The following is a 27,064-nucleotide window of genomic DNA, read 5'->3' as shown; positions in this document are numbered from 1 at the left end:
ACATGCTTAAAGCTCCTTCAGACTAACTATAGTAAATACGCAACATCCTTCAACATGATCAGAAATGATTTCTTATGATTACTATGCTGCGCAATATGAAAAACAGCTATTTATAAAGAAACAATGTTATTATTTCCTGTGACTGAGTTTAAGCCTGATTGCTTTGGATAGCACATAGGACATGCTGTTATTTTGTCTTTTTCATTCAGACCAAAACTCTTCCTCCTCTGGGTCAGAAGCAAATACGGTTGGGCGCTGTCACTCCGATTCTGCTTACAAGTTTTGGAGTAATCTGCAGTGCAATTTGCAAAATATACCATTTTTTATTACTGAAGCACATGGATTATTTTTCAGAAACAATTTAGTTCTGTCTCTCTTTCTCTAAATGTCATCAACTGAGGTTATTCCTCCTGATCGCCACTGTATGGAAATCTTAGCATTAAAAATGTTCAGTTGCATTGCTGTGGAAATATATCAACCTGTAATTCTTTAGTGCATAATTTATATTCATTATCTTCCTAACTTGCCTGCTTATATCTGTACTGCGCTAAGATGTTTCCTGATTTTATACTTCATTTTATATACCAACAGCATTTTAAAGCCCAAGATTGTTCTCTATAATATCCATTTACAACAGTATTACAGCCAGGAAGTGAAGTAAATTATACCGAAGAAGCTCAGAATTCCTGCTTAACCTACATCCATGAAACACAATTGTTTGCAACTACCCATGACAATGATAGAATAAGACATCTCGTGAATGTTTACAGTTACCATTTTAGTATCCAAGTCTGATTCCCCTATTAAGTACCATTGGCTTTCTCTTGCTATTTATAAAGTAGCCCTACTCCACAGAGAACAGGAGAGCAGCAAAACCAAGCAGGGCACTAAATTCATCTCAGGGTTCTGTTGGCATCAGAAACCACTTGAGTTTTTCTCAAGAGTCTCTAAGTATTCGTAACCCTGTGGGGTTTACAGTTTCCTTCCATTCACTCTGTACACGGTGACCCACTGAATGTGCACATGGCAGCCAATGCAGGTCCCTCCCACGCCCACAGCGAGCTGTCTGATGTTAGCACACACACTCCAGTGAGGTTTCAAAATGTCCTGGACAAAAATATTTATCATGTAGCAAAAGCACAGGAGCTGCATGCTAAAGATTATCCATAAACCCAAAAGTATTGGAAAGGGAGGCTGACAGGATAAAATTAACTTAAGAGTCAGTTTGGAGATGAAAAGCACATTTGGTTTCTGCACAAACAGTGCTGGTTTTCTTCATTAATATATTTCATTGTTAATAGATTTCTGCTGAGCACCAGTGCATAATTTTTTGGGCCATGTACTCATCCTTTTCTCACAGTCAGGTGAAGGCATCATTTAAAGAGATGCGGCTCAGCTGCTACTGCTAAGGTGATCTTAATTAACATCATGACACCAGTTACAGTAGCCTTGTTGTCCCAGTGACTCCATGGATGATTTTTTCCACTCTTTTTTTCAGCATTCTGAAGAGTTCCTGCCATTTTAAAAGCCATTACCAGCAAGCACAAGTATAATCAATGAGACTATTAAAGGTCAGTGTATTGGTCCTAACAGCTTTTTGGTAGCACACAGAACATCAGGCAAGATGCAGCACTGCACGACTACAACAAAATCCCTACGTTGGGTTCTTCGGCTAAGAGGAGCAATCTGACCAGACAGGGACATTTCTGGCATGCTTGTCTGTAAGTGTGTGCTCCATTGGCATTATATTTCAGCGGCAAAAATCTTCCCTCACTTACATACAAGTGGAATAATTTTCTAATCTTATCCATAATATACTACAGTATAATTCACGTTGAATAAAAGCTTGTTCTTAAAGGTGCTTGACAGAACAATTTCTGTTAACACCTCTTCAAAGGGCTTACTGCAGGAATATAACAAATGCCAGTGGATCATTTTGTACTTCGTTAGGAATAAGATTTTTCCAGTTTGTTTGTTACACTAAAACACTGCTTAGTTAAAATAATTGCAATCAGCACTCCTGCTTCAAAGCTAGTTTAGTTGTTTTGGATCTTCCAGCTGTATCTAGGTGTCTCAGTGAAAGGCACAAACTTATGCAGAAAGAAATAAGACTAAATTATTTCAAGGGAAGAGCAGAAACTTTCCCTGCCAGCTGCAGGACTGTCTGCAGGCCAGCAGGAGCAAGCACACCCCTCAGCACTGCCTCCAAACTGAAATAATTAGATGAGTTACAAACTGGTTCTTACATTATGCTGTCTTTTCACTCTGTGTTTGCTCATGAACAGATGGACTGTAAATAGTCACCAAACAAATGTTTCAAACCAACTTGCAACCTCATAACCAAACAGCAACTGGATAAACCTCTGCTAATATATAGTTGAAACAGATCTCTGAAAGTAAGAAATACAGAACTGAACATCATAAACCCTGACTAGATATTTTAAGAATGATTTTAGCATTTGACAGACACTATTAAATAACATAATGGCACTACATTAATCTGGTTTTGCAATGACATTTGACAACTCTTACTAAATTGTGCTGTACTGTGCACAAGAAGAAGATGGAAAAGATTAAGAGTGCTTGGTTTAGAAAAAGATGAAAGAAAATTTGAGCTGAGAAATATAGATGGCTTATTGTCATAGTTTATCCCCTAGCTGGCAGCTAAACAGTACCCAGCTGCTCTCTCATCCCCCTTCCTAGGGAGAAGGGGAGGAGAACTGGAAAAGAAAAGGAAAGCTTGTGGGTTGAGATACAGACAGTTTGAATAGAACAATAAGAGACTAATAACGACAATAAGGATATATAAAAGAATGTATTAAAATACGTTTTTTCAGTAAGTGCAGAGATCACAACAAATGCAGTGACTGCAGAACAGAGAACACTGAAGACAGAACATGGATCACCTGCCACCTGCCCTCCGGCCCAATTCCCATTTTTATACTGAGCCTGATGTCATGGTGTGGACTATTCCATTGGCCAGTCTGGGTTTGCTGTCCTAGCTCTGCACCTGTACACTAGCAAAACATGGGGAAACTAAAAAGTCCTTGATTTCTTACTAACAACTATGAACATCAGTGTGTTATGAATGTTCTTCTCATATGAAATCTAAAATGCAGCAGGCTACTGGGGAGAAAATTAACTATCTCAGTGGAAACCAGGACAAATTTCTACATTTATTTTTATTCATAAGGCAAGAGCAAGTGGACATTCATGATTATGACAGATTAGCATACATCTGTAATGTTTGTGTTGACCTGTAAATTCAACTCTGTGATCGTTACTTTGTCTGAAAAGCCTCCGATTTTATTTCTTTTCGCCTTTCGTCTTTTTCCACTCTGAAGTAAAACCACATTTCTCCATTCAGCAAGAACACCATTAATGAGAAATATGCCAAGAAATGGTGATGCAAATCATTCCATGGGGCTCACTCTAGAAAAACAGGCTGCCTGTAACACCAGAAAACTGTTTTTCTTTGTTTGCATTTGTTGTGAAAGGACAGAGCTGAGGAAAGCACTGGATCCCATGACTTCTGGAACTGCTAGAGACCTTTGGACAGAGAAACCAGATCATGACAGATTGTACCATACTGAGGTCTCAGTAACAACCCATCAGCTGTGTACAGGACTAAGGGTGTACAGCAAAATGTGTTAAACTCTAAGAAGAATCCATGGGCTTTGTAAATATTGAAAAGTGTTTGGTATACAGGTGTTTCTTTTCTTGCCTTGTTGAACTAAGCAACCATGTCCAATTTGAACATAATTTTCCAACTGTGTAAATTCCACAGTTTTATTCGTAACCTCCCCATTATGGGGGGTTATTGATCAGTCACAGCACAGGTCATGACAAAATCATAGAATAACCAAGTTGGAAGAGACCCACCGGATCATCGAGTCCAACCATTCCTATCAAACACTAAACCAATGAGGAGTTCTGCATCAGGAGAAGAACACCACAGCGTCTACAAAGCTCAGACAGTAAGCGTGGAAGCTCCCTACTTCAGCCTAGGGAGAAGAACTACAACACTTTGAGTTCTTTACCCATCTCTAGTAAGGAGCTCAGAACAAATCAGAAACATAACCTATCTACTCCTTGTCTTCTAGCTTATAAAGAATAACAAATCGTAAGGGGAAAATAGTTTTCTATTTAATGGAACAAAGAAAACAAAACGATACACCAGACACTTGTGGAACAACTTGTAGCTACTACAACATACTAAGAAGCCGAGTCTTCTGGGTTCTGCTAAATGATGCAGTCAAACCGACACATGAATAATAAAATACTCACACTGGCAAACACAGATAAAAGAAAATAACCAAGTGGTCCTCTGGTTGTACTCAGAAGGAAGGGCACAACAAAGGCAATGTTATAATCCACAGCCTTTTGAGGTCTGAGGTAGCATTTGAAGCAGTACTTCGAAGCATGCAGTATTAAAATAAGCACTCAGCTCCAAGGAAACCTACAACATGCTCCAACTCAAATTATGGTGGGAGTCATAGCTTACAGGGAAGGGAGTGTTAGGGGCTGATTCAGTGGTTCTATACCACTCAGCTCTTTACCCTTACAGAGGAAAGTGAATCTGTGAGATATTGGCCAATTCTGTGAAGTGGAAACTATGCAAAAAGCTGCCAGAGTGGGGTTCAGAGATGAGTTGAATGCTTTCTGTTTGTTGGGGTTTTTTTAGTTCATAATGTTCCTAGAAGTGTATTTTCACTGTGTACCTTTGCAGCTATCTTTTTTTTTTTAATTTAAAGTCCCCTGGGGCCCAAATACAGAATGATGTTTTCGGGTCTGGAAAGTACTTAGGTTACAGAATACGGTGTTCCAACTGGAACTCGGTATAATTTATTGTGGCTCAAGTTAAAAAAAAAATAAATAAACCAAATGAACCATAAACAAAAAACCCCGAACCTGAAAGCAGAGTCTCTGTAGCACAACAGGAGATTTGAGCTGCACTATACCCACAAAACGCTGACATTCTCATTTTTACAGTAATCATTGCAGCAAGAAAGAAATGTAGTATTCTATCTTTAGATGTTATTACTAAAAACACGTTATTTGTTGGAGAGATATTGCAAGAGTCTACAACCGCAGCAACCTCAGTAGTGGTAATTCTAAACTGAAAATAAACAAAGATCTGAAACATATAAAAAAAAACCTCTAAATGAATATAAAGGCAACTACCGTACCACAGCACGCAATAGTTTCTATACAGTTACTTCAACATGCACAAAGTACCTACCATGACAGTATCTTAGACCTGCTTCTGAAACTTTAAAATTTATTTATGTAGATTGAAAAATAAAGCACTTAAAATTTCAGAAAAGCTAGACTTAGGCTGGTGTTATAAACGTCATTCCCTCTTTATGCCTTCCCAACCTATGCACTAACTGAAGCAGGGCACCCCTAGGCAAATAATAGGCTATCATGTAATTGCACACTGTACCATAATGTATTCATTCTCGAAGGCAAAATTAAAGATACATTTACTTTCATGGGAAGAAAAAAGCAAGTAATGATGGCAAAGATTTTAGAAGCCTGTGTTTATCAAGAACAGAGAATTAAAAGGCTTTTAGCAAATGGACTTTTTCTAACTGGTAAATGTATCACATTGATATTCACCACGGTTACAAGTCCAGCACTGGTAGCAATAATGGAAGCCACGTCAGAAGCAGGGCTTAAGGCACTGAGGCTCAAATTGCTGTCATCACCAAGGGGAAATGCTACATCTAATTGTAGATTCTCAGGCAATCAGCTCCCCTGTTTTAGTCTGATGACCCATCAAGGTTCAACACTGAACTGAAGTAGGATTTTCTGGAAATAGTCTGCATATAAATTCTTAATGTGACTTCTGGAACACGCTGTTCAGATCTTGTCCTCCTTACATTCAGTTTTTGAATTAATTTTTGTAGTATCTGATGACATTTAACACAGAACATGTTTAATGATCAGAAGATACGATTTCGTACAAAAGCATGCTGAGACCTAAGAGGAGAGTTTATATTCACAATTACCTCAGTTGTCTCAGTTTCAGAATGAAAAGAAGCTAAAGCTTTTCACTCAGCAGGTTTCTGTTCCTCATTCTAGTACATAATTAATTTGAATACTAATAAGTATCATCAGCTTATGTGTTCGTTCTGTTCCTGCAGTTACAAATCAACTCTCAGTTTTATTCCAAGGATGATTTACAGGTACAGATCTACTTACCACTAAAGGCTGAGAGTATTACAATTGTACATTTTGGTTCATGTTCATTTCCAGTAATATTAACTCCCCTATTCAATAAATTCAATTGCACAAAATTTGAATTTACCTTCTAAAATATGCAGTTCCCACATGCAGCCACTGGATGGACTTACGGAGCCAGCGAATAATTTTTGATTGCAGACAAGATGCAAAATTAGGTGAGCAACTGGGAAGAACTTTCCCTTCTGAGCAACAGGAGAAATTTTCTGTAGAAAAGGCTTGAGCCTAAAAAGCAATGTACAAGAAGAGATTTTAGCCTCTCCTCTTCAATCAATCCTTTTTTATCGACACAATAGTTTAAGGAAAATTAGGCTGTAGAAAAGATATGGAACAGAGTGATAAAAATAGTCATTTGTAGGAAAAAACACAGGTTGGTTCCAAATATGACTGATTAGCCTTAGGGCAAAATCACTAACAATTGCACAGAAAAGCAGCCGGGGGTTGGTGGAGTGTTGATAGCTCAGTTTGCAAATGGAAGTGGACCACAGTTATTTGAAATTCTGATGAACTTTGAAAACATGCGCTACTTGAAAATGCTTGTATTCTTTAAGAATAAACCAGGAAAACATTTGCTTAAGCTATCTTACCTTGTCTGGAATAGGAGCCATATGAAAGTTTTAAGGACTGCACAGTAAGTGTAAAACAAGCTGTGCATTAAGTAAGAGTACGATCATCCATGAATATAAATTTTATTTCTTTTTTATTACAGATGGCTGTTGCAACCACTTCTGAGTATTTTCAGTGTATTATATTTAACTCTAGCACAATCTATTTAATGCACATTTTTAGACCAGTTGCCATTTCAGTGTACACAGCAGTGATAAAAGATGTGATTCCATACCCTGTGCTCCGCTATTGTGTAGCTAAGAGAAGTAGCAGGCAGCAGCTGTAGCAGAAAAACTCAGTAAATTCACCTCAAAGAAAGCTCAGGTAAGCAGGTTTGCTGTGAGGAGTGAAGCTGGGGAATGAAAGCATGCACATGTGAGCCTAGAAGAAAGAAAAGCCAGCACACAAAACTTCCCACACCTGCTGTTCTAAACCTGTGGACAGTAACAGGGACTAACACAGCTCCTACACTCCCCCTTTACAGCAATTTAATATTTTATCTGACTGCCATCACCCTATTCCATCCCACACAATTTAGAATGGCACCAGATCTCACTACAGTTGAGGTTACCCTGCACGCCTGGATTTCTTGTGTCTTTGTCCTGTGAAGGTCACAGGCAGAGTCTGTAGTGAGCGAATGTCCTCTGACTACTTAATTGCATGGGATAGTCTTACTGGTACCTATTATAGCCAGGATGAATGAGATACAGTTAAAAAAAGCATGTGAGCACGGAAGGAAGGCTGGGTCAGGTTCAGTGTTACTGTCTGCTGCTTTCAGTTCTCTTCTGAAACAAAACATGAAATGTGACTATCAATAGTTGTGTCTCTGCTAACATTTTTTTCCCAATCATAATTCACTTCTCAACTATGTTCAGCAACAACTCTGTGGATAAAACAACACCTGCAAAAAATTACACAGGAAATTCCGTATTCTTCTGCTTTGCACCGTATTCTGTAAATTTCTGTTATATTTTAGAAATGCAGGCCGAGGCCCATACAGGGCCCAAACCAAACGAACCAAGCAGTCACATTTAAAGTTACGTATGTGCTTTACCAGCAATCTAAGCCAGGAGCTGATATCCATTAATTAATTGCTTGTGATAATCACACAAGCCATGGAGTAGGATGGAATGTCACCTCTCAGAATTACAATAATCACAGTGCCCATCACTGGATGCAAAAAAGCGTGCAACATGTCTCTGGCAGGCCATGGCTCCTGATATGCCATATGCTGTCCTGACCTCAGATGGGGGAATACCATCTGGCATAGAAGCCCTGCAGTTAGCTCTGCAGACTGCAGGCTCCTCTCTCTCCCTCCCCAATTCCCACCCTACCTCTCTGACAACTGCAGAAATGGTGATCTTGCAGGAATGAAGTCAGGCTACAGGAATCCTAAATGACTGAGTCAGAGACTAAGAATGGGGCTGGCAACTCTAGAGACTGATATATATCATTGCCTAAAAGCAAAATTATGACAAATCAGGTTCTCCTGTGCCTCTCACTAGGTAATGAGATCCCCTCCCTGTTTTCCCCCCTACATAGTGTCATGTCGCAGGTGTGTGCCTCCCTGCTAAAATCCTCCAGGGAAAACAGCCTTCCTCAGCCAAGAATGCTTCCCCCTGTGAAGCTCCTGAGCCCGACTTCCTATTCTTGGCTTGTTCTGACCTCCTTTAATTTCCTGACCTTGTTCTGGAACTAGGTGTTAGTCCACTTTTAATCACACCAGGCCAACTAAACAGCAATCTTCTCATACCAGTGCTGATTTAGGAAGCCTTTGCTAAGCTGCTGCGTTGGGAACCTTCCACCACACAGAGATTAGGTCACAGACTTCCTTCCAGGGGAGGTGGCACCATGAGCTGCCAGATCCTAGCTAGGACAGTAAACTGGGTGGGGCAGAATCCTAATATTACAGAGGGCGATGCAGACAGAGTCCATGGAATTACTAGTACCACTAATTTAACCACCTACACAAGCAAATCAAGTGAATCATCTACCTTACTGGTCTATCAAGCCTCAGACACCCATATGGTACTGGATACACAACAGTGGACTGGCTCGTGTGAATTAGATTTTTAAAGTGCTTCTAAATAATGTGTTACAATTCAAGCTGCTTAAAGAGACATGCCCAGTTTGGGAGCAGTCCTCCTTCAGACAGAAAATCTAATTTATTATTCTAGAGGAACCACTGCATAGGAAACTGTTTATTCCTACAAACAGAATATTTGTCTGAGGTTCTAAACCCAAAGAAGTGCAGCATAATCTCATTATTCTACCTCTATGTCAAACTTGTCAATCAGCTCTAGTCAGGAAATATAAAGTAAATATCTATAGCTATGATGTTGCTTTTAATTAAAGCTCCATCAGACAATTAGTTGCTAGATTCACAAATGACAAAGCTGATGCAAAGCTCTAAATCTTTTCACTCACAGATTGTTCGGTAAATTGCTGTATTTTTGTTGGATGCGCTACTAAAATCGTTCAAATTAGTAACCAATCTGTTCCCGGTACTGCACACCTGAAAGCCAAACAGCAAATCTGTCCTATTACAGCCAAATGACAAACAGCAGAAAAAACATTGCCAGGAGCACCCAGTTTGTCTGTGTTGGGGCCTGTGGATTCACACCTGTTCTCTGCAACTCCACTGTGTATATTATGTCGCAGCACAGGCTAAGCACAGCTTGGAATGCTGCAAGTGTGGCTGACATATGACATTCAATATGAATTCCCCTCACTTCATTAACATCGTGTACTTTCTTCAGCTCACGAAGATTTTACTAGCATATTCTTACAATTTAGAAGATTGGCTTTGATTTTTTTTCCGGGTGTTCGTGTGTGTCTTTCTGAAGAGGTAACAAGATTACAGCACTCACATTGCTCAACCCCGGCATTTGAAATGTCTAAACCTCGTGCCAAATTATTTTCTGCACATCCAAAGTGCTTGCATATACTCGTGCTGATAGGTACTTCTATCTCCTGACATTTCAGTGCTGATTTCGGGTTCGCTTTTTAAGGGCATAAAGGCTATCAATACATGTTTCCATGTGTTCTGTAACCTATTTCTACTCCATTCAGAGTTTAATTTCTGATACTCCACACACAGCCTTTGCTCGTTGAAAGCAAGAAGGAATTGGAAAGAAAAAATAACAATTTGCAATTCCTGAACAACAGATGCAAAAATTGATTAAACTTCTATCTTGGAGAGCACCTGCTTTTACTTATATATAATCAGATTCCAGCACTCAACGACCTTAAACATCTTCCCAAACTGAACAATTCTGCAATTCTGTGGCAAAACCAGACTTCCCTCTCCACTAGCAAATGTGTATCCATAGCTGAACAATTAAGTTCATAGCCACACTCAATGAGGCAAGCCCTGAGCCAGAGGTAACTCTATCCCTATTTTGCTAGTCTTCAGCACTTTAAGACTCTTTGTACTATGTCTCAGCCATCCACGCTTGACTTTGATCCTCTCTGCTTTACAATGAAGTATGCCTTTTCATGAATTAGTTCTTTATTTAGACTTGTAAAAATGAGATGTGAAAGCATGTTACACAGTGTACTTTTCACTTGGAAATGCAAGCCTCACACTGCTTGCTAATGTGCAGATTGCATGCCACAAATCCACTTTCACTAGACACCAATCCAACTCTAATGAGGGCATGGATTCCTCCGAAATGAGTGAGGAGAACAATGCCTTAATTTCATGTACCAATATGCATTGATACCAATATGCATGCTAATTTCATGTACCAGTATGCATTTTCCTTATCCACAATCAAGAACCTTTGGATGAGCTCAGAGCTAACAGTGACTCTGAAAATCAGAGGACTAGTCTTTATACACACACTTGAGACAAAGATTGATGGAAATGGATGCCACAATTACAGAGGGAAGATGTGTATTCATGCATGTGGTAATTATAGAGGAATACAGTGGTCTAGCATAAATTACAAAAATTATAGTACTACTAGACAGAGAAGCATAGTGTGATTTTTTTCATAATATATTGCTCTTGCATTAAGGAGTTGAGTGATTTCTAAATATAGCACTACATTCTGTAGCAGCACTTCTTAGATAAACTGGAGTGGCAATGTTATTTAATCTAAAAATAGAAAAATGCTTATCCCTAGAAATACCTAAAGACCGTAACTGGTTTCACAAGCAGCTTAAGGCAATCCAAGTTTGCACAGTCATGGCAAAGCAGCTGTCCTGTCCTCTTCTCTCTTCCATCTGTGACTGTAAGTTTCTGCTCTTCCTTTGCCAGGGCACTACGCTGTAAAACACCACCATGCCATCATTCAGCCCCCTGAACAAAGCTACCTTACATCCGACCAGCTCCCAGAACACTCAAACTCCACGACAATATGTACAGAGCTCTTAGGTAGCATTTAGGTTAGATATCAACAAGGTGTGAGGGAGTCTGGAATCCAGAGATCCATTTTCAAGCTTAAGCTCCAAACACACTGGATGCCCACATGCCTCAAAATGAAACCCAAAGCAACTAGGGAGCTCATCAGGAAGGTGCCTGAAGCCATTGTCACAGGAAGTACTTGACTAGTGTGAGCCAAGAGGAAAATCTCTCCATCTACTTTTGTGTCACCATGCAAAATTTCCAGAAGGAAGTCAGGACAGATCATTGTCCTCTGCTAAAGTGATCTAGCAGAGGAGAACACCAGGGTGATAACACTCTGATTTACAAAATGCTGTTAGACCTTGGTCAGAGATGGGAAATCTGGCCTAATTCCTTTCTTGGCTGAATGCACTTAAACATAGATCTCTCCGAGGTGTGATCTGGTCATCAGGATAGTAAGGCACTTGTGTTTCTTGAAGTTGTGCTGCTTAAAGAGAAAAGGGAACATCAGGTTTATTGGGCAAGATGGAAAAGATGACACTAATCCTTTAATGCAAAAATAAACAAAGAGCAAGCACAGCTTAATTACATGATGACCAGTCGTAAGCATGGGAAACAGCTCTGCATCTGAACAGTGTTTGTGTGTGGGGGAGATTTAGCTTTCCTATATGTGGGCTGTTAATTACTGTCAATTAAACCCAAAACAAACCAAAAAACCTAACCCAAACCACATATCTGCCTCATAAAGCTTTAAGAGTCTCATTTTTTCATGCAGCCAGATGGAAGCTGCAGGTGTCATACATTAATTTACTTTATCAAGCCTGCAGTTTCCACTGCAAGGTAGTCCTCACAGAGAAGCCCCTACTTCCATCTATGCAAAGTTATGCGACTAATGATGAACAATGACAGGTATTTCTAAAATGCAGCTTATATGACTGTACTTGCACTGCCTTCGCCAGAATGCCTTCAGGTCAAGTGGCAGAGAGGCACAGCACAGCCTGTCTGTCAGACTTCTTGAAAAGGTATACACGTTCTTCCACTCCTATTTTGGGGTTCTTCTTTCATGAACTGTACAAAAGAGCAATGAGTCTACAGAGCAATTTCTGCTTCTTTCCCCTCCTTTGAGCTGCAATGATTGCCTTTCATTTTTAAGATGTTTCCAATTGTTAATACCAAGGAGCACAAAACATACATCGCTGTTCTTAAGACTGTAAACAAGGAAACTTAGTGAAATCCTGTGTCATGGGCCATCTGACATCTCTGCACATACATCATGCACAGAACTTCAATCCTCAGCTTTAAACCAGTTAAAGCAACCTGCAGATTATTTCAGATTGGACTGTACTGCTAAACCAGTATCACTGCTGCCCTTCACCTAAAAGTCTTTTTATGAGTTGCGCATCAGGTCACTCAAATTCTCAGTTCAAAGAGCAGAGGAATCAGCTGCCATGTCCTCACATTTCTATGGGAGCTCTCACATCAATGCAGAACACGTCACTTACATAAATTCCCAAGCACATATCAACAGAGAACATACAGAAAAGCAAGTATTAGCCACAAATTCTGCTGATCACCAGAGTTGTATTGAAAAGATAATCATAAACTGCCTGTTCTGGTTCAAGACTCTAGTCAATAACAGCGCTTTGTTTCCTATTGCTTCGATGAATAAAGATCAGTCTCAAAGTGTTATTTCTAATCCACTGTCACAACATAGGGTAAGGAGACATTTAAACAGGGAGACCAGCTTATATCATCTGCTCTTTGGAGCAGTCTATAAGAAAGGAATTGTAGTTTCCATAATGAGGTAACACGTGTATACCTGGCTGTAAAATGTTTAGAATTCAATCAGATTGGAATTTTGCAGTGTTTGCCTACGTAGGTCAGTTTGGCTTGCTTCTCTCTGCAGTTACAAGAGGAACCGGCTTTCTTTCTAAACACATACAGCTTTTCTAACCATCTTCTTAGCAAAATGGACAGCTCTACATTTGGTCACTGATTACAGCCATGAATAACTACCAAGCCCAATGCAGTTATGCTGTATTCAATGATATAATTTGTACATTTCAAAGTACTACATCTTAATTTTAGGCTTACAGCCAATCCATCAGGATAAGAGGAGAAAGACAGACAGAGTGCACCTCAAACTTAGCTGCTACGTCTAAAGTGCAAGGCAGAACGCTGCAAGTTGTTTGCTGTATCTGAAAAAAGTTTTAAGGGTCTGAGTCTAACAAATGGCAACATAGCTGGCTGGCATCTGCAGAGCGCTGTGGCACCCTAAGAACAGCTGAGAAGCTGTTAGTGACACTGCAGCATCTTAAAACACATGGGAGTGATTTCTAAAATAATCTGTTGTAGCTGGGCAGGAAGAAGCAAAGGGAGCTGTTCTCTTCTGAATCTGCTGCTCTCGCGAGGGTCTCATTCTGGTTGTTCTCCTCTAACTCTCACCTGCTTCAGGAGGGAGGATGAAGTAGATACCATCAGCTATATGTGGGACTCCTGCAGTTAAGAAAACTGCTATCTCCAGCAGCACAGCTAAGCGCATATAACATTTAGCTGAGATGTGTGATTTTACCATTGTATTAGCAAATATCTAAGTACCATTGAAGACACACCTCAATGGTGTGGAAGAGAACTATTCGCAGTTGATCGTAAGAGCAGCAGAAGGGAGGAGCCCAGGTACCAATTATGACAAACACAGCTATACTGACACATGAGGATCATAGTTTTGTCATCCCAGCAGAAAATTATTCCCCCTCCTCAACTCATTTGGTAAAGAGGGAGAAACAGAACTTATGTACCCATAATGATGTCCCTCCAGCTGGGCTTCTTTATATCAGAAACATCACTGATAGCAGAAACAGAGCTCCTGGTTTTTCATAGGCAAGAATAGTTTTTGAATGTTCTTGCACTAAGCCTTTTCGTAAAAAATATAAAATGGCTTTTATGAAATCAAAAGCAGAGTATGAAGCGTCCCACGGTGAAAGTATTTAATTTAAAAGCTCTAGTTGTGCTTCATTTTCCAAGTTTAATTATCAAAACCTACTAGAATCCTACTAGAAGGGACAGAACTTTCTTTTTAATAGTAGATCAAATTTTCTCTTCTAATAATCTTTTCCCTTAAAAGAAGAGGCTTTTTTCTCTTCTCATGTGTGCAGCCTTTAATTAGTCTGTTCAGACACAAGCAGTATTAGCTAGACTCTGTCACAATTACCCACATTTGGTAGCTAATTACTCCTTGAATAGTCTTAAGGCTACCAGCAATTTGCAATTTTAGTACAACTGGCAGCCTGGGGCCCCTAGGAGCTGTTCCAGCAACCAAGAATAGCTGGAACAGAGAGGCGGGCCAGCCGTGACCCTTTCTCCTCAGCCACAACCTAACGTATCTGCTATGCCAAAGGCAAGAGAAATGCAGAAATGAAAATATTCCCAAGTGGCTAAATGTGCCCTCTTTATGGCCTTTTTAACTAATGGAATAGCACAAAGGGACTTCAGGGGAATGGAAAATAGGACCTTTTAAACACTAAAGCATTGGCAGGATTACTAACGATTGTTCAGTTTTGCAATGTTCCATTAAAACAACAGTACAAAACACTTGCATGGGATCACATCCTGACACAAGACTTTTATTCTGGTGCAGTTTTATTCACTGATGCCTCATCTTGCAGTAACTTACATCACTGCAAGATGAGTGTCAAGTGAGTATAAAATACTGACTTGATTTAGTAACATTTCAGGTCTATTTTACACAGGTAGAAATTACTTCACTAGGGACACAGCAGTGCCTGTGATCTCTGTGAAATGATTCCTTATATACATTTGTGTAACATCAGTAGCAGATCCAGATTAACATAAAAATGTAAATGAGAACTTTGGCTTTAAATACACCACTGTTAATTCAGGTTTTATTCCACAACTCTAGTGTTGCTTTGCAAATTCAGCAATACTGGCTTTGCAAAGAGCATGGAATTCTTTTTAAATAACAAGGTTATGAGGGACCTCATTCCAAGTGTTTCTGAAGCCACATCCTCACTGAAGAATTAGCTCGTTACCTCTGATTTTCACAGAATCATAGAATGGTTTGGGTTGGAAGGGACCTTAAAGCTCATCCAGTTCTAACCCCCCATGGGCAGGGACACCTCCCACCAGACCAGGCTGCTCACAGCCCCATCCAACCTGGCCTTGAACACCTCCAGGGAGGGGGCAGCCACAGCTTCCCTGGGCAACCTGGGCCAGCACCTCACCACCCTCAGCGTGAAGAATTTCTTGCTCATGTCTAATCTAAATCTTCCCCTTCCAATTTAAAGCCATTCCCCCTCATCCTATCACTCCATGTCCTTGTTACATGCCCCTTCCCAGCTTTCCTGCAGCCCCTTCAGATACTGGAAGCTGCGCTAAGGTCTCCCGGAGCCTTCTCTTCTCCAGGCTGTACAACCCCAGCTCTCCCAGCCTGTCCTCAAAGCAGAGGTGCTCCAGCTCTCAGATCACCCTCATAGCCCTAATTTTCCTAATTCCTTCAGTTTACACAGTGTTTCCATCAATAAAATCATCAGTTATCCATCAGATTCTCAGCAGGAACTGACTCTTCTTGCATTGCATGACCATTTGGTCTGCTGCAAGAGAAGAGGTGTCAGGACCTGATGTACACAAGTTTGAAGGAAGAGTAGAATTGGCTCTTGCCAGTGGCTGCCCGTTGGTACTCTGGATTAAGTGTACGGTAAAATTGCACTCCAATTTTCAGTGCCAATCTGGAAACTATTTTCTACTGAACTCTGGAGACTCTGAGAATTGACAGAAGATGTTGCAAGACTATTAGCCCTCAAGTTTGTAGGCATCCATAGTGCAGAGCTGACAAGTAAATACTTTTCATTTAATTTTTTTTATCACCGCTGATGAGCAAAATGATACAGCTAGGGAGGTGTCAGCATGGCTAAGGTTGACTAGGCCTTATGAGGAGCGGCTGAGAGAGCTGGGGTTGTTTAGCCTGGAGAAGAGGAGGCTGAGGGGAGACCTCATTGCTCTCTACAACTACCTGAAAGGAGGTTGTAGAGAGGAGGGAGCTGGCCTCTTCTCCCAAGTGACAGGGGACAGGACAAGAGGGAATGGCCTCAAGCTCCGCCAGGGGAGGTTTAGGCTAGACGTTAGGAAAAAATTCTTTACAGAAAGGGTCATTGGGCACTGGAACAGGCTGCCCAGGGAGGTGGTTGAGTCACCTTCCCTGGAGGTGTTTAAGGCACGGGTGGACGAGGTGCTGAGGGATATGGTTTAGTGTTTGGTAACGGTTGGACTCGGTGATCCGGTGGGTCTCTTCCAACCTGGTTATTCTGTGATTCTGTGACTATGAGGTGGACATGAGACTCAGCAATAGCAATAGCTCTGCTCAGCTGTCAGCAGCAACACCACAAAGCTGTAAGCCTGAAGATGCATTGCTTTTGGCAGCACTGTTGCCTTAAGGTACTTCCAACAATTTTTCCTCCCTGCCCACCTGTCCTGTTCTTGACAGCCACACAACTTTAATCAACACAACTTTCTGCAACACCACACTGCGAATCAGGGCCACGGAATTAAACAGGTATTAAAGAAAAACTGAATAAAGGAAACAAAAAAAAAAAAGCACTGTTAAGCACTTTAACCTGAATTAGTCTCACAATTCAGTTCCCAAACACACGCATAAACAGCTGTGTCGGCACACTTGAAAAGGTGTCAGGAACAAGAAGCTGGCATTTGAGGTGGGTCATAGGAACACCTTAAAAGAGGCTGCTGCTGGGAAACGTGTGCATGGAACAACACCTTTACTCTTCCTTTCTTGGCACTGTGTACCTGCATGTGGATTGGCCAGTTCCAGGGCTACCTATGTACTACGTTAAGTTGAGGAACTGGTAGTCCTCCCGCAGTGTTAATGAGGGAGTTCTCCTACCCTTCTGGCAGCAGAGTGGGGACAGGAGAAACAGCAGTGTTCTTAGCACCTGATTACAAATCCCCAGTCAAAGGGAAAACAAAAGCAATATCAAATTTGGGTTCTGCTGATGTACACATGCAAACCTTGACTCTCCTGAGTAACTACAGCAGAAGATAGGCCTCAGCTCAGCCCCTCAGTGGGAGCTGTGCTGCCATGTCCAAAGCACTGCACAACACCCTCTCTGGCTGTGAGAACCAGGCAGCTTCTCAAACTAACTCTACAGTGTTCTGACTCACAAGTTCCTGCCTTTTGTGCTCTCCTAACGTCAGAGTCCAAGACTAGAAGAGACAAAATTACTTCCTAAATTGATCCTTGTCATGGATCACACAGTAGAATAGATAGAACAGATATTATTAAAAAAAAAAACCAAAACACTCATCACAAGCATAGTCAAACACTGGAGCAAGTTGTCCAATGGGGCCTATTGACTCTCTATCCTTGGGCATATTCAGAGCTCAGCAGGACAAAGCCCTGAACAACCTCCAGAATCCCTTCACACTAAATTAATCCATGATTCTGTGACCAAGGAGCACCACAGGGGAAAGAAACTGTGGTTTGGAGTGTGTAAGGATGATAGAGGTAAGCAGCATTCGCAAAAGATAATCCACATCATAAAAGATAATCTATGTGACATGTGAAGAGCACCAGATCGAAGCAATGAAAATAAATACTGTGTGCACATGGCATCATATATTTACCAATATCTTAACATTATGTTAAGGGACATGTTTCTTAACAAACTCTTTGACAGTGCAGTTTGCAGCCTGAGTATTTCTTTCAAAGAAGACCGTTCAGCAACAGGAATGTTGGGAAGAATGCAAGCAGGAAGGAGGAGGAATACAGAACTACATCCATACCTGAGGGACCCAATTTCTGTGTACCAAAGACCCCAGAGGCATGGTCATACAAGCATTCCTCACTCACACCACACTAACTGTCCTCTTCCACATTGTCCATGTCCAGAATGGAAGAGAAAGTTGTCAAGATCTTTTAGAAATATCCTGCTTGGTTTGAATGCTGATATAGGCCCAGCACATACCGGTTCCCTTCTTTTTGGATATCTTCACATCTTTTGTTCTGATGTAATATCACATGAAGCCTGCCTGTGACGCACCTCAATCACAAGTTCCCTCACACAGTATGAATTCTAGTCCTCCTGTACTTTGGCTTCCTTCATTGAGCCAGAACACTTAGGACTTAGCACAGCATTTACGTGAAGCACAAAGAAGAACAAAAATTATCAGGCACTATAATTCAAGGACATCAGATTCTCTTTGTAGTATCCAGGCCAACCATACTCAAATAGTCTTCAGTAGTTGCTTTGCTTCAGGATTTGTGGTCACCCCTGAGTCTCTGAGCATCCAAAACAACCTAAGAGAATGCTTCTATAATGTCTGCTGCTCAGCAGCTGGACCCATTCAGTCCCAAGTGTGCTGTAATCACAGACAGAGTGGCTGTTTCCCTTACAGGTGGAAAGTCAAATACAAGAATAGCATTTTGGATTAAGTGTCTACATATGCAGCAAACTGCTGCATATCATCAGAGCTTAACTTAGTACATTTAATCAACTTTCTCTTGGAAATGTTTTCTACCGATGAGCTTTTATGAAGCATCGCTTTTTGCAAAGTTCAACCCCAAAGCATGTTTTAAATTACCTTCTCTTCTTGCATACCTTTTATACTTGCATATAATGTAATATGACTGGGGTACAGATTACATCAGAATGGCCACGAGCCCAACCCTGCATCCAGACTAAATGGTGTGAGTGCTTTGTATGAATTGAATAGTGGGATGCTGCCAAGAGCCTAGGTTATTCCTCCACAGGAAACTGTATCGAAAACACCAAGCTCTTAGTACAACCTGGTCCCATTTTGAGAACAAACAGAAGCTTTTAAGAGGTGGTAGTGGTAGAAGAAATAATAGCAGCAGGATGCTGAAGATGCTTCAGCTGTGCCAAGGATGATTTTGCAGTATTCGCTGAAATGTATAAAGAGAAATGGAACGGCTTTTCAGCTTTTTAAAAGGAATTACTGCATTCTCCCAAACTGCCAGCTTAGTAGAATTACAGCTTTACAAACTCTTAACTAATATCTGCATTACAGGAATTATTGCTAATTTTGGGATGTGCCATGTTTCCATTAGATTGGTATGCTATTTATTGATGACAACAATTTTTAGGGGTCTTGCACCTGTAAAAGTTTGATTAGCATAACTCTGCCAGTTAGGAGACTGTTTTTATTAACGTTGTTATCCCAGCATGGCAAAGATGTAGCCATGCCAGAACAAAGCTGACTTACAGCCCGCAGTACACGCTGTACTTTTCAAAAGCACCTGTTTCCTTATCACAGATCACAGCCACAGAATGGTAGGGGTTGGAAGAATCCTCTGGAGTTCACCTGGTCCAACCCCCCAGATAAAACAGGTATGACTGCATCTACCTCGGGATAACTTTTTCTACTCTAACTTATTCCCTGGAATGGATGCACAGGTATGCTCCTACCTGGAGTTTGTCAGGAACGATCCTTCTTTCAGTTTATCCCACATCACCATACCCTTCCGCCAGGTCTGCTGTAAGTTGCCAGCTCTGCTTGTTTTCATATACTGAATAGCTTAGAGGGAAAATAAATTCAGTGGCAGTGCCAGCTTCAATAATCCCTGCTTCTCTTCAGGTAAATCAGTTCCACAGACCACCCCACTCTACACCCAAAAAACTGCTGTGCTACCCCAGTCAAGGCTGCAGTGCAGGTGCAAAAATGAGTCACCACAGTTGCCTGAATAATATTAAGCAGTATTATCATTGAATGTTGAATTGCAGACTGTTAAAATTCCTGCCCAAAGACAGAAAATTCATAAAGGCTAATAGAATTTAAATGGCAATTAACAAAATTCCATCAAAATCTCAAATAATCTCAATTGATTTTATATCAAAGTACAACTTGTACACACTTACTGATGGATTTGGCCCTTCGACTTAGGAAGTCTCAAAAATCATCTTGGTGGCACGGTAATGTTGTTTACTATCTTCCCCTCCAGTAACTTGTGCCATGACAATTCATCTTCAGAATGAAACGCCAAGGTTCCATAATGACACAGCAGCTGCATATTTAAAAGAAGAAACATGGCAGGAAACACAAAATCAAATCATTTCTCTTCCATAATATAGGCCCAAGCCTAATTCCATATTTTCAAGAATTATGTTCCTAATAATCATTACAGCTCATATTTTTCCATCTCATTATTTACATTTATACATGAGTACACTTGAGATTTCTACACAAATCACATTCTGAAACGTTTCTGTATTTGCCTAAGGTATAAAATATAATTTGAATTTGTGACTCTCACCTTCTTTCCCTCTGAGGAAAAAACTGTCAGTCTATTTACAGCTAATCAGATAGACACATGCCTTGACTTGAAAAAGATTTGTCTAAGGACTGTGTAGGGTTTACAGCACGTTACGGCTGTAGGCTCTCATGCTGTGAGATAGTAAATAGCTTGAAGAAACAATTTTGTCCCAGGAGAGTTCCTATCACATAAGATATTGTCTGTTTGTACCACTCTAACTTTATGCTGGATCAGGCATAATTTATCCTCCTCAAGTGACAGAAAGCTGGCATAAAATCTGAATAAACACTGTAACATATGCTCTGGCTGATTCGATAAAAATGCAGTCGTCTGCTCATGCCAATACAAATCAATTTTTTACTGCCAGGAAATCTAGGATGCACAGATTTTGTATTGCTTCATGCAGAGCCACAGCCCCATATAGCTTCAAGTTTTTCTGCATATTAATTGATTTTTGATTATTATGGGCACAAATAAAGAGTACAGGTTTGTTCGAAACCTCCCTGACAAATACATGTGTGGAGTGAGCCTACTGTAGTATAACGGTTCTCCAAATAGGGACGAACATGATCTCCAGACAGCACCAATGTCTCTCTCATCACATTGGCATACATGGGTTTGGATCTTTTGTACCTTTGTGGTCTAAATAGAAATAGACTTTCTCAAGGCAAAGAAGGCTGTAACATCCCTCTGTGAATAAGAGGTTGGACTGGCAGTGTACCTGCACCACTGGAGATACATTTATGTGCCATTTACACATATTTGTGTCATTCTTCACCTCTTTGCAGCCACTACCAGCACTGGAACAGACAAAACAGGCTACTCCGATTTTTGAGAGGAAATAGTCCTGCACTAGCTTTATGCTGTGTCTGAACCTCATCCACACAGTCTGCACAACTGAATCCCTATTTGGCACAAACCGGTTGCTGTTACCACTAGAGGAAACGTTTACTCTCTAAAGATGAGATCTGCAAGGTTGGAGGGAACTTGGATTTTAACAGCAAAGTTCCCAAATCCTTAGTAGTGTTAAAGATAACCCCTCCATCTGACCCTCTCCAGGCTGTTTCTGTGTAACACCCCTCTAGCAAACTGATTTTTAAATTAGAATATTGGAACATGGACTTCCCGTTTAGATTCAGCCTAGCCCTGGTCATTATTCAAAATGAAAAGGAGGAAATAAGGGTGCAAAGAGATAAAATATGGATACATACGCACTGAGCCTATTTTTCCAGTGCCTTGTGTTTTATTTAGTCATACACACCCCTGCAAGGTGAGTGCAAAATACAGGTTAAGGGCTGCTGTTTTGATTTGTAACTACTATACAATTACTTTCAAAATGTTTTAATAACAAAAGATTTGCAAGGTATTCTAGTTCACTTGTTACAGTATCTAAAAATTTGCCAGGAATGTATTGAGTGAAGAGTGATTCTAACAGCAGGGTGAGCTGCATAAAGTCTTCAGCCCCTTCCCACTCAACCTCCCCTGCCTCGGGTAGTGCAGGATGGTGCTCACAGGATACAGGGGCAGCCATGCGACTAAGTGGCTCTGTCATCACCCTGGAGCTGCATCTGACCACCCAGTGATGTTCCCAACATCTTCCATATGTTTGGCGGCCTTTCACCTGCCTCTTCCAAGGGGAGGAACCTACAACACACTCACTGGAGTGTATTGCTTACACAGCACTTTGTCTTTGATGCTTTCGCTTTTTCTGGCAGTAGAGAATAAAAGTCTGCATTCTTAGAATACATAAATAAAAGATGAATTGGAATGAGAGAACTAGTCAATACTACCCCTTATGAAAGTGTCCCCTGGTGAAAATGAAGGACTGGTGCCTCCTGTCCAAGAGTACTTCAGCACATTAAACCTGCCTGCTAACAGGTTTACAGCTGCTTTTTTTACGTGGAGTAGAAACTGTGAGTCTATCTCCAGATACTTTCAGACTGATGTGTATGGCCAAGAAAACATAACCACGACACAAAAATTACATTCTTCATCTTTCCAGTTGTCCTTCAAATCGTTAAATATTTAATGTATTTATGATGTGTAAAATAATTACACTCCACTCGTCACAGGATCTTGGTGACTCCCAGAGGGATATGACTGTCTCTTTCCACACAAGGCTTGCCTTCATAACATAGCACACTGATAACTCCCCCACAAACAATTTGGGGCCATAATTTGTCCTCCAAAAACATGTAACGTCTTCATTAACCAGCAGAAATACAGCTCTAATTCTGAATGTCTTGAGGAATTTGGTCAGACTGTGTCAAAACCACTAGTGAGCAGCAGCAGCAGGCACTGACAAGACACCAGACAATCTGGAACCTTATTCAGGAGCAGCAGCATTGCTTGTAATGGGTTAGGAGTTGTTAGCATAGTAGGGTAAAGCTCACTTACCTTCTCCTAAGGATTTCAACAGGGTATGGATCCAGTAAACGCTTGCCATTAGTTGTTTCGAGCTGATTTGCACTTATGGGAAGCACTTTCATACCTTTCACAAGAAATCAGGAAGATTAAAATTAGGAAAACTATATGGAGTCAGATGAGGCCATGTCAGGGAGCAATTTGTTGCCAAGATTTAGGGTGGATTTTTGGCCAGAAAAATGCTTGGAACACGCCATGCACATACATTATAAGGCCTTTAAGAGGCCAGCGGTGCCTGTTCTTTAACAAGAGTAAGGTGACTATGAATTTGTGTGGTTGTACAGTGCCAGATTAATTGTACAGATTGCACAGGATAAGGCTTGATTCCTTTTTCAATCACCTGTCAATTCAACTGTAGATCTTAGTGTGTACTTCTCTGTGAGCGTAGGTGTTGTTGTCTCCGATTGTACAGATTGGCTGCTTTACTCTTCTTTAAACCATTCTGGAGCAACAGCCATTTCTTCAAGCAGACATCTGGGGTCCAAATGAACAAACGATTTCATTAATATCAGGATGCTATGAAAGGAAATGTTTAAGAGAAATGCTATCAAACCTTCTCTCAGTTAAAAAATAGAACATTTTCTAACTACCTGGGACAGTATGGCAGGCTGAGTGTAAACTAAAACTAAAGTGACATCTGTGAAAATAAAGTCTATAAATGCATTGCCATCATTTTTATGTGCTCAGTGCTAGACTATACAGACTCAGGGACCTCACCATCAGTCTTCATAAAATCTGTACCTGCACATAAACTTGAGAAGCTGGAAACTCTTCATTACCCTTCTTTCCTCTCTTTTTCTCATGCTATTAAGCTGTCAGAGTCTCTTATCCTTTATTCCTGTTGCACCTGCATTGAGTCTTAGAATCTGATGTCCTCTTTTGCATCTCCATGGTGATGCCATTGAGAATGAGATGCCCTTGTCTTGTTGAGAACCTGCCTTTACAAATGGATTGGCATATGCTATTTTGAAAAAAAAGAAAAAGTGTCTCTAACATACAAGCCAGTAATTTACTTGCCCAGGTTTGGAATAACACACACCAGAGCCACTGAGACCAAGAACTGAGAGCCAGAGTAACCTGAGCTTTCAGACTTTGAAGGAAAGCTGCTCTCAGCTCCTACTCCAAGGTGAGCTCCAGTTGCAGCAAATCTATCTCTGGCTCTGTAGCAAGGCAGCCCCAGTTACTCAACTGGTCAGCACTTAACTGGTGCTCACAGGTTTCTGCCCCCCACAGAGACTTTTCTGGGAAGCACATCATTAGACAAACTAACTTTATAATGGATGAACAAGATCAAATTCTTTGTTAGAGATTAACTTAATCTACTTCTGCAATATTATGACCACGCACTTCAGAAAACACAGCTTTTACAAAGACTAAGAAACAATAGAAGACTTCTTAGCAATTAAAAACTGTATGTGTTGACATGAATCTAGCTCTAAAGCTATTCATAACATGTTTTCAAATTCTTGAAAGAAATTCCTGAATACCTTGTACGCATTCAGCACTAAAAGACCCTGCGATGTGTCAGTAAAAAATTATAGATAGGTCTACATGAAAGGCTTACAATAAATAGGAAATAAAGATATGTTAAGGAATACAAGCAGATACTATATCTAAATAAGGCATCAATCATTGTATTGACCTCAACAGTAAGCATTTTCAAGCTGTGTCAGCTTAAAAAAAAAAAAACCACCAGTGCATCCCATACATTAAGCTGGGTTAAAAATACCCAAAATCAATAGAACTGATTTATTGTTCTCTTGTTCCAAATTTACTGAGACATTCCCCCCCATTCCTTTGCACACAGGCCACCTCCTAATCTGCCCCAAATATAGCCTGTTTTTGCATGATAAAAGATAGACTCATGAAGATCGGAAAAGACCTCCAAGACCATTAAGTCCAACCAAAAGCCCAACACATCCCCAAGTGCCACATTTACACATCTCTTGAACACCTGCAGGGTCATACACAGAGCAAAGAAAATAGTTGATCTACTTGAGAAATTCCCAAGACAAAGGTGCAATAGGCAGTCACAGTATAACTGACACATTATAGGACAGAAAGTTCTGTTCTGAAGAAAATGTTTACTGATGTCGAATAACACTGAACACCCACCACCAGTGAGCAAATAACTTTCAAAGACACTACAGGTTTAATGTTGCCATCATGTCAGATGTGGCAGGAAGACTGCTGTGAAAGTAAATGGCTATTAATTTCCAAGAACAAGAGGATAAACAAGTAAGAATAGATGAGACTGCACAAGAATATAGCAATAAATTATTCATTTTCTAGGCATTCTTCAAGATTTGCTAGGTAAAAAAGCCTATAAAATTAAGTCTTTACTTAGGAACAATAAATCTCTAAAAAATTCAGCAATATTCTTTCATATACGTTTTTTCCAGGACTCACCATGCTCTTTGTGGGAAACCTGAAATGCAAGCATTACTCCTTTGCTTGCTCTTCAGAACAAATCCATAGGAACCGATTCGCTGTGCAGTCATTCAGAATTTGGATACTTCCAAGGTATTTTTCACAGGTAACCCAAACCACATGATTCTCCTTTCACTCCTCTCATAGGGTTGCTGCAACTGCCCCCTTGACTCTCACAATTATATACATTAGCAATACCTGGGCTCCCCAATCACGGCTCAGGATCTATGACACCTGGCTGTCAATTAGATCTAAATAAAGAGTTGTTCACGGCAAAAGTGCCACCAATAAGTGCACAGAAAGAACAGTGGAAGCAGCACAGTAATGCTTTTGGGGACTCTTCACCAGTTGCAAGTTTATAGAACATCAGCTTTATACTTTGTAGGGACAGACTTTTTGTCTTGGAAAACAAAGACAGGTGATGAAGAAGCACTGGAAAAAGACATAGTGGAGAAACTGGGGGGGGGGGGGGCATTTCTCTGGCAGATAAAGCAGCATCAGACTAACAAAATTTGACAAAAGTTGAAACTAGTCTGCCCCAAGACAGGAAGCCATTTGCTCATCGTATTTGAGTTAGCAGATCCTGAGTACCTGCCTTCCAGTGATGGTGTTCTGGTACTGAAGGTGGACACAGCTGCAATGGGATTTTATCTTCCCTGGCACTTCATATCTGGACTTGTCTGAGCTGTACCAGTTTGGAACCCACATGTTTTCAGTGGTTTCTTTCTTCTAGGTTTGGAAATGTTCCAATCCAAGTATACTTTGCATATTTACTATCTGCCTTGTATTATTTCTAACGTCTTTTTCTGTTTTCTACTGTTTAAATTCCTTCATTTAGAAAATGAAACTTGCATTTCTTTAGGGAGCATTCCTGGAACTCCTCTTGGTTTCCAGCTCTTATCTGGGGATCAAAACTAGCCACCATTTTGCTGCACTAGACCCAAAGTTCACAGAAGTAAATTGAAGTATCCTAGCCAAGCCCAGGTAGCAATATAATCTCTTACAAGCGTAACCAGAAATGAAGACTAGAACACTTACAGCAGCCACACTGATTTCTAAAAGAATTCCTTCCAGAACACAGCAGAGCCCACCTTCATGCAGTGGGAAATCTAAAGAAATGTCTAGAATAATCTAGCCAGTCTGTGTGAAGTTAGAGATGAGATCACAGTAGGCAGATGGGTGAAAGTACTTCGTATCCCTTACTACTTGTTTTTGTTTTCTGAATCCATCGTTAAAATACAAAGGAAGTTAAGAGAACATAGTAAGATGTTGTGGAAATTCTCAATTAAACTTGTAGAGGAAAGAAATCCAGAGGTAAGAGTACAACTCTACCTTTTTCTGACCTGCACCATAACTGTGCCCAGACAATCCAAACAGGTGATGATTCTGTGATAAAAATGGTTTTTAACCAAAATCAAGCTGTGGCTTGTTGAGATAAAAGGACGTTGTAACGGTGAGGTGTTCTTCAGGCTGGTGGTGTTAGGCAGGGATGCTCTAGCCCTGCACAGTTACATGGAACGCAGTTTCTCAAGTCCAAAGTACTCCTTGTATCACATTTCTGACTGCAGGGAGAGTGGCTGAGCCTGGCTTGTGTTCCCTAGGCCCAGTTACACATTTGTAGAGCAGCTCTTCAGTGTCATCTGATGAGGCAGTTGGATTTGCTAGGGAACATGTTCACAAGAAGGGCTAAATTCTGCCTGAGTCTT

General features: G+C 40.6%; 1 protein-coding gene across 1 annotated transcript in view; it reads right to left on the bottom strand.

Annotated features, from left to right (window-relative positions):
• The window catches only part of JADE1 (jade family PHD finger 1), a 148,151-nt gene extending 128,427 nt beyond the window's left edge, over positions 1-19,724 (bottom strand). The window contains exons 1-2 of the mRNA XM_069855221.1: positions 19,660-19,724; positions 6,314-6,471 (exon numbers count right to left, since the gene is read on the bottom strand). Coding sequence (XP_069711322.1) covers positions 6,314-6,471; positions 19,660-19,709 — 208 coding nt within the window. The 5' untranslated portion in view covers positions 19,710-19,724. The remainder of the gene's footprint in view (positions 1-6,313; positions 6,472-19,659) is intronic.
• Positions 19,725-27,064: the final 7,340 nt, after the last annotated feature.

The sequence above is a fragment of the Phaenicophaeus curvirostris genome, chromosome 4 (genome assembly GCF_032191515.1).
Source record: "Phaenicophaeus curvirostris isolate KB17595 chromosome 4, BPBGC_Pcur_1.0, whole genome shotgun sequence".
Lineage (NCBI taxonomy): Eukaryota > Metazoa > Chordata > Aves > Cuculiformes > Cuculidae > Phaenicophaeus > Phaenicophaeus curvirostris.
Note: the sequence above shows the minus strand (reverse complement) of the source record. Positions and strands in the feature narration are given on the sequence as shown.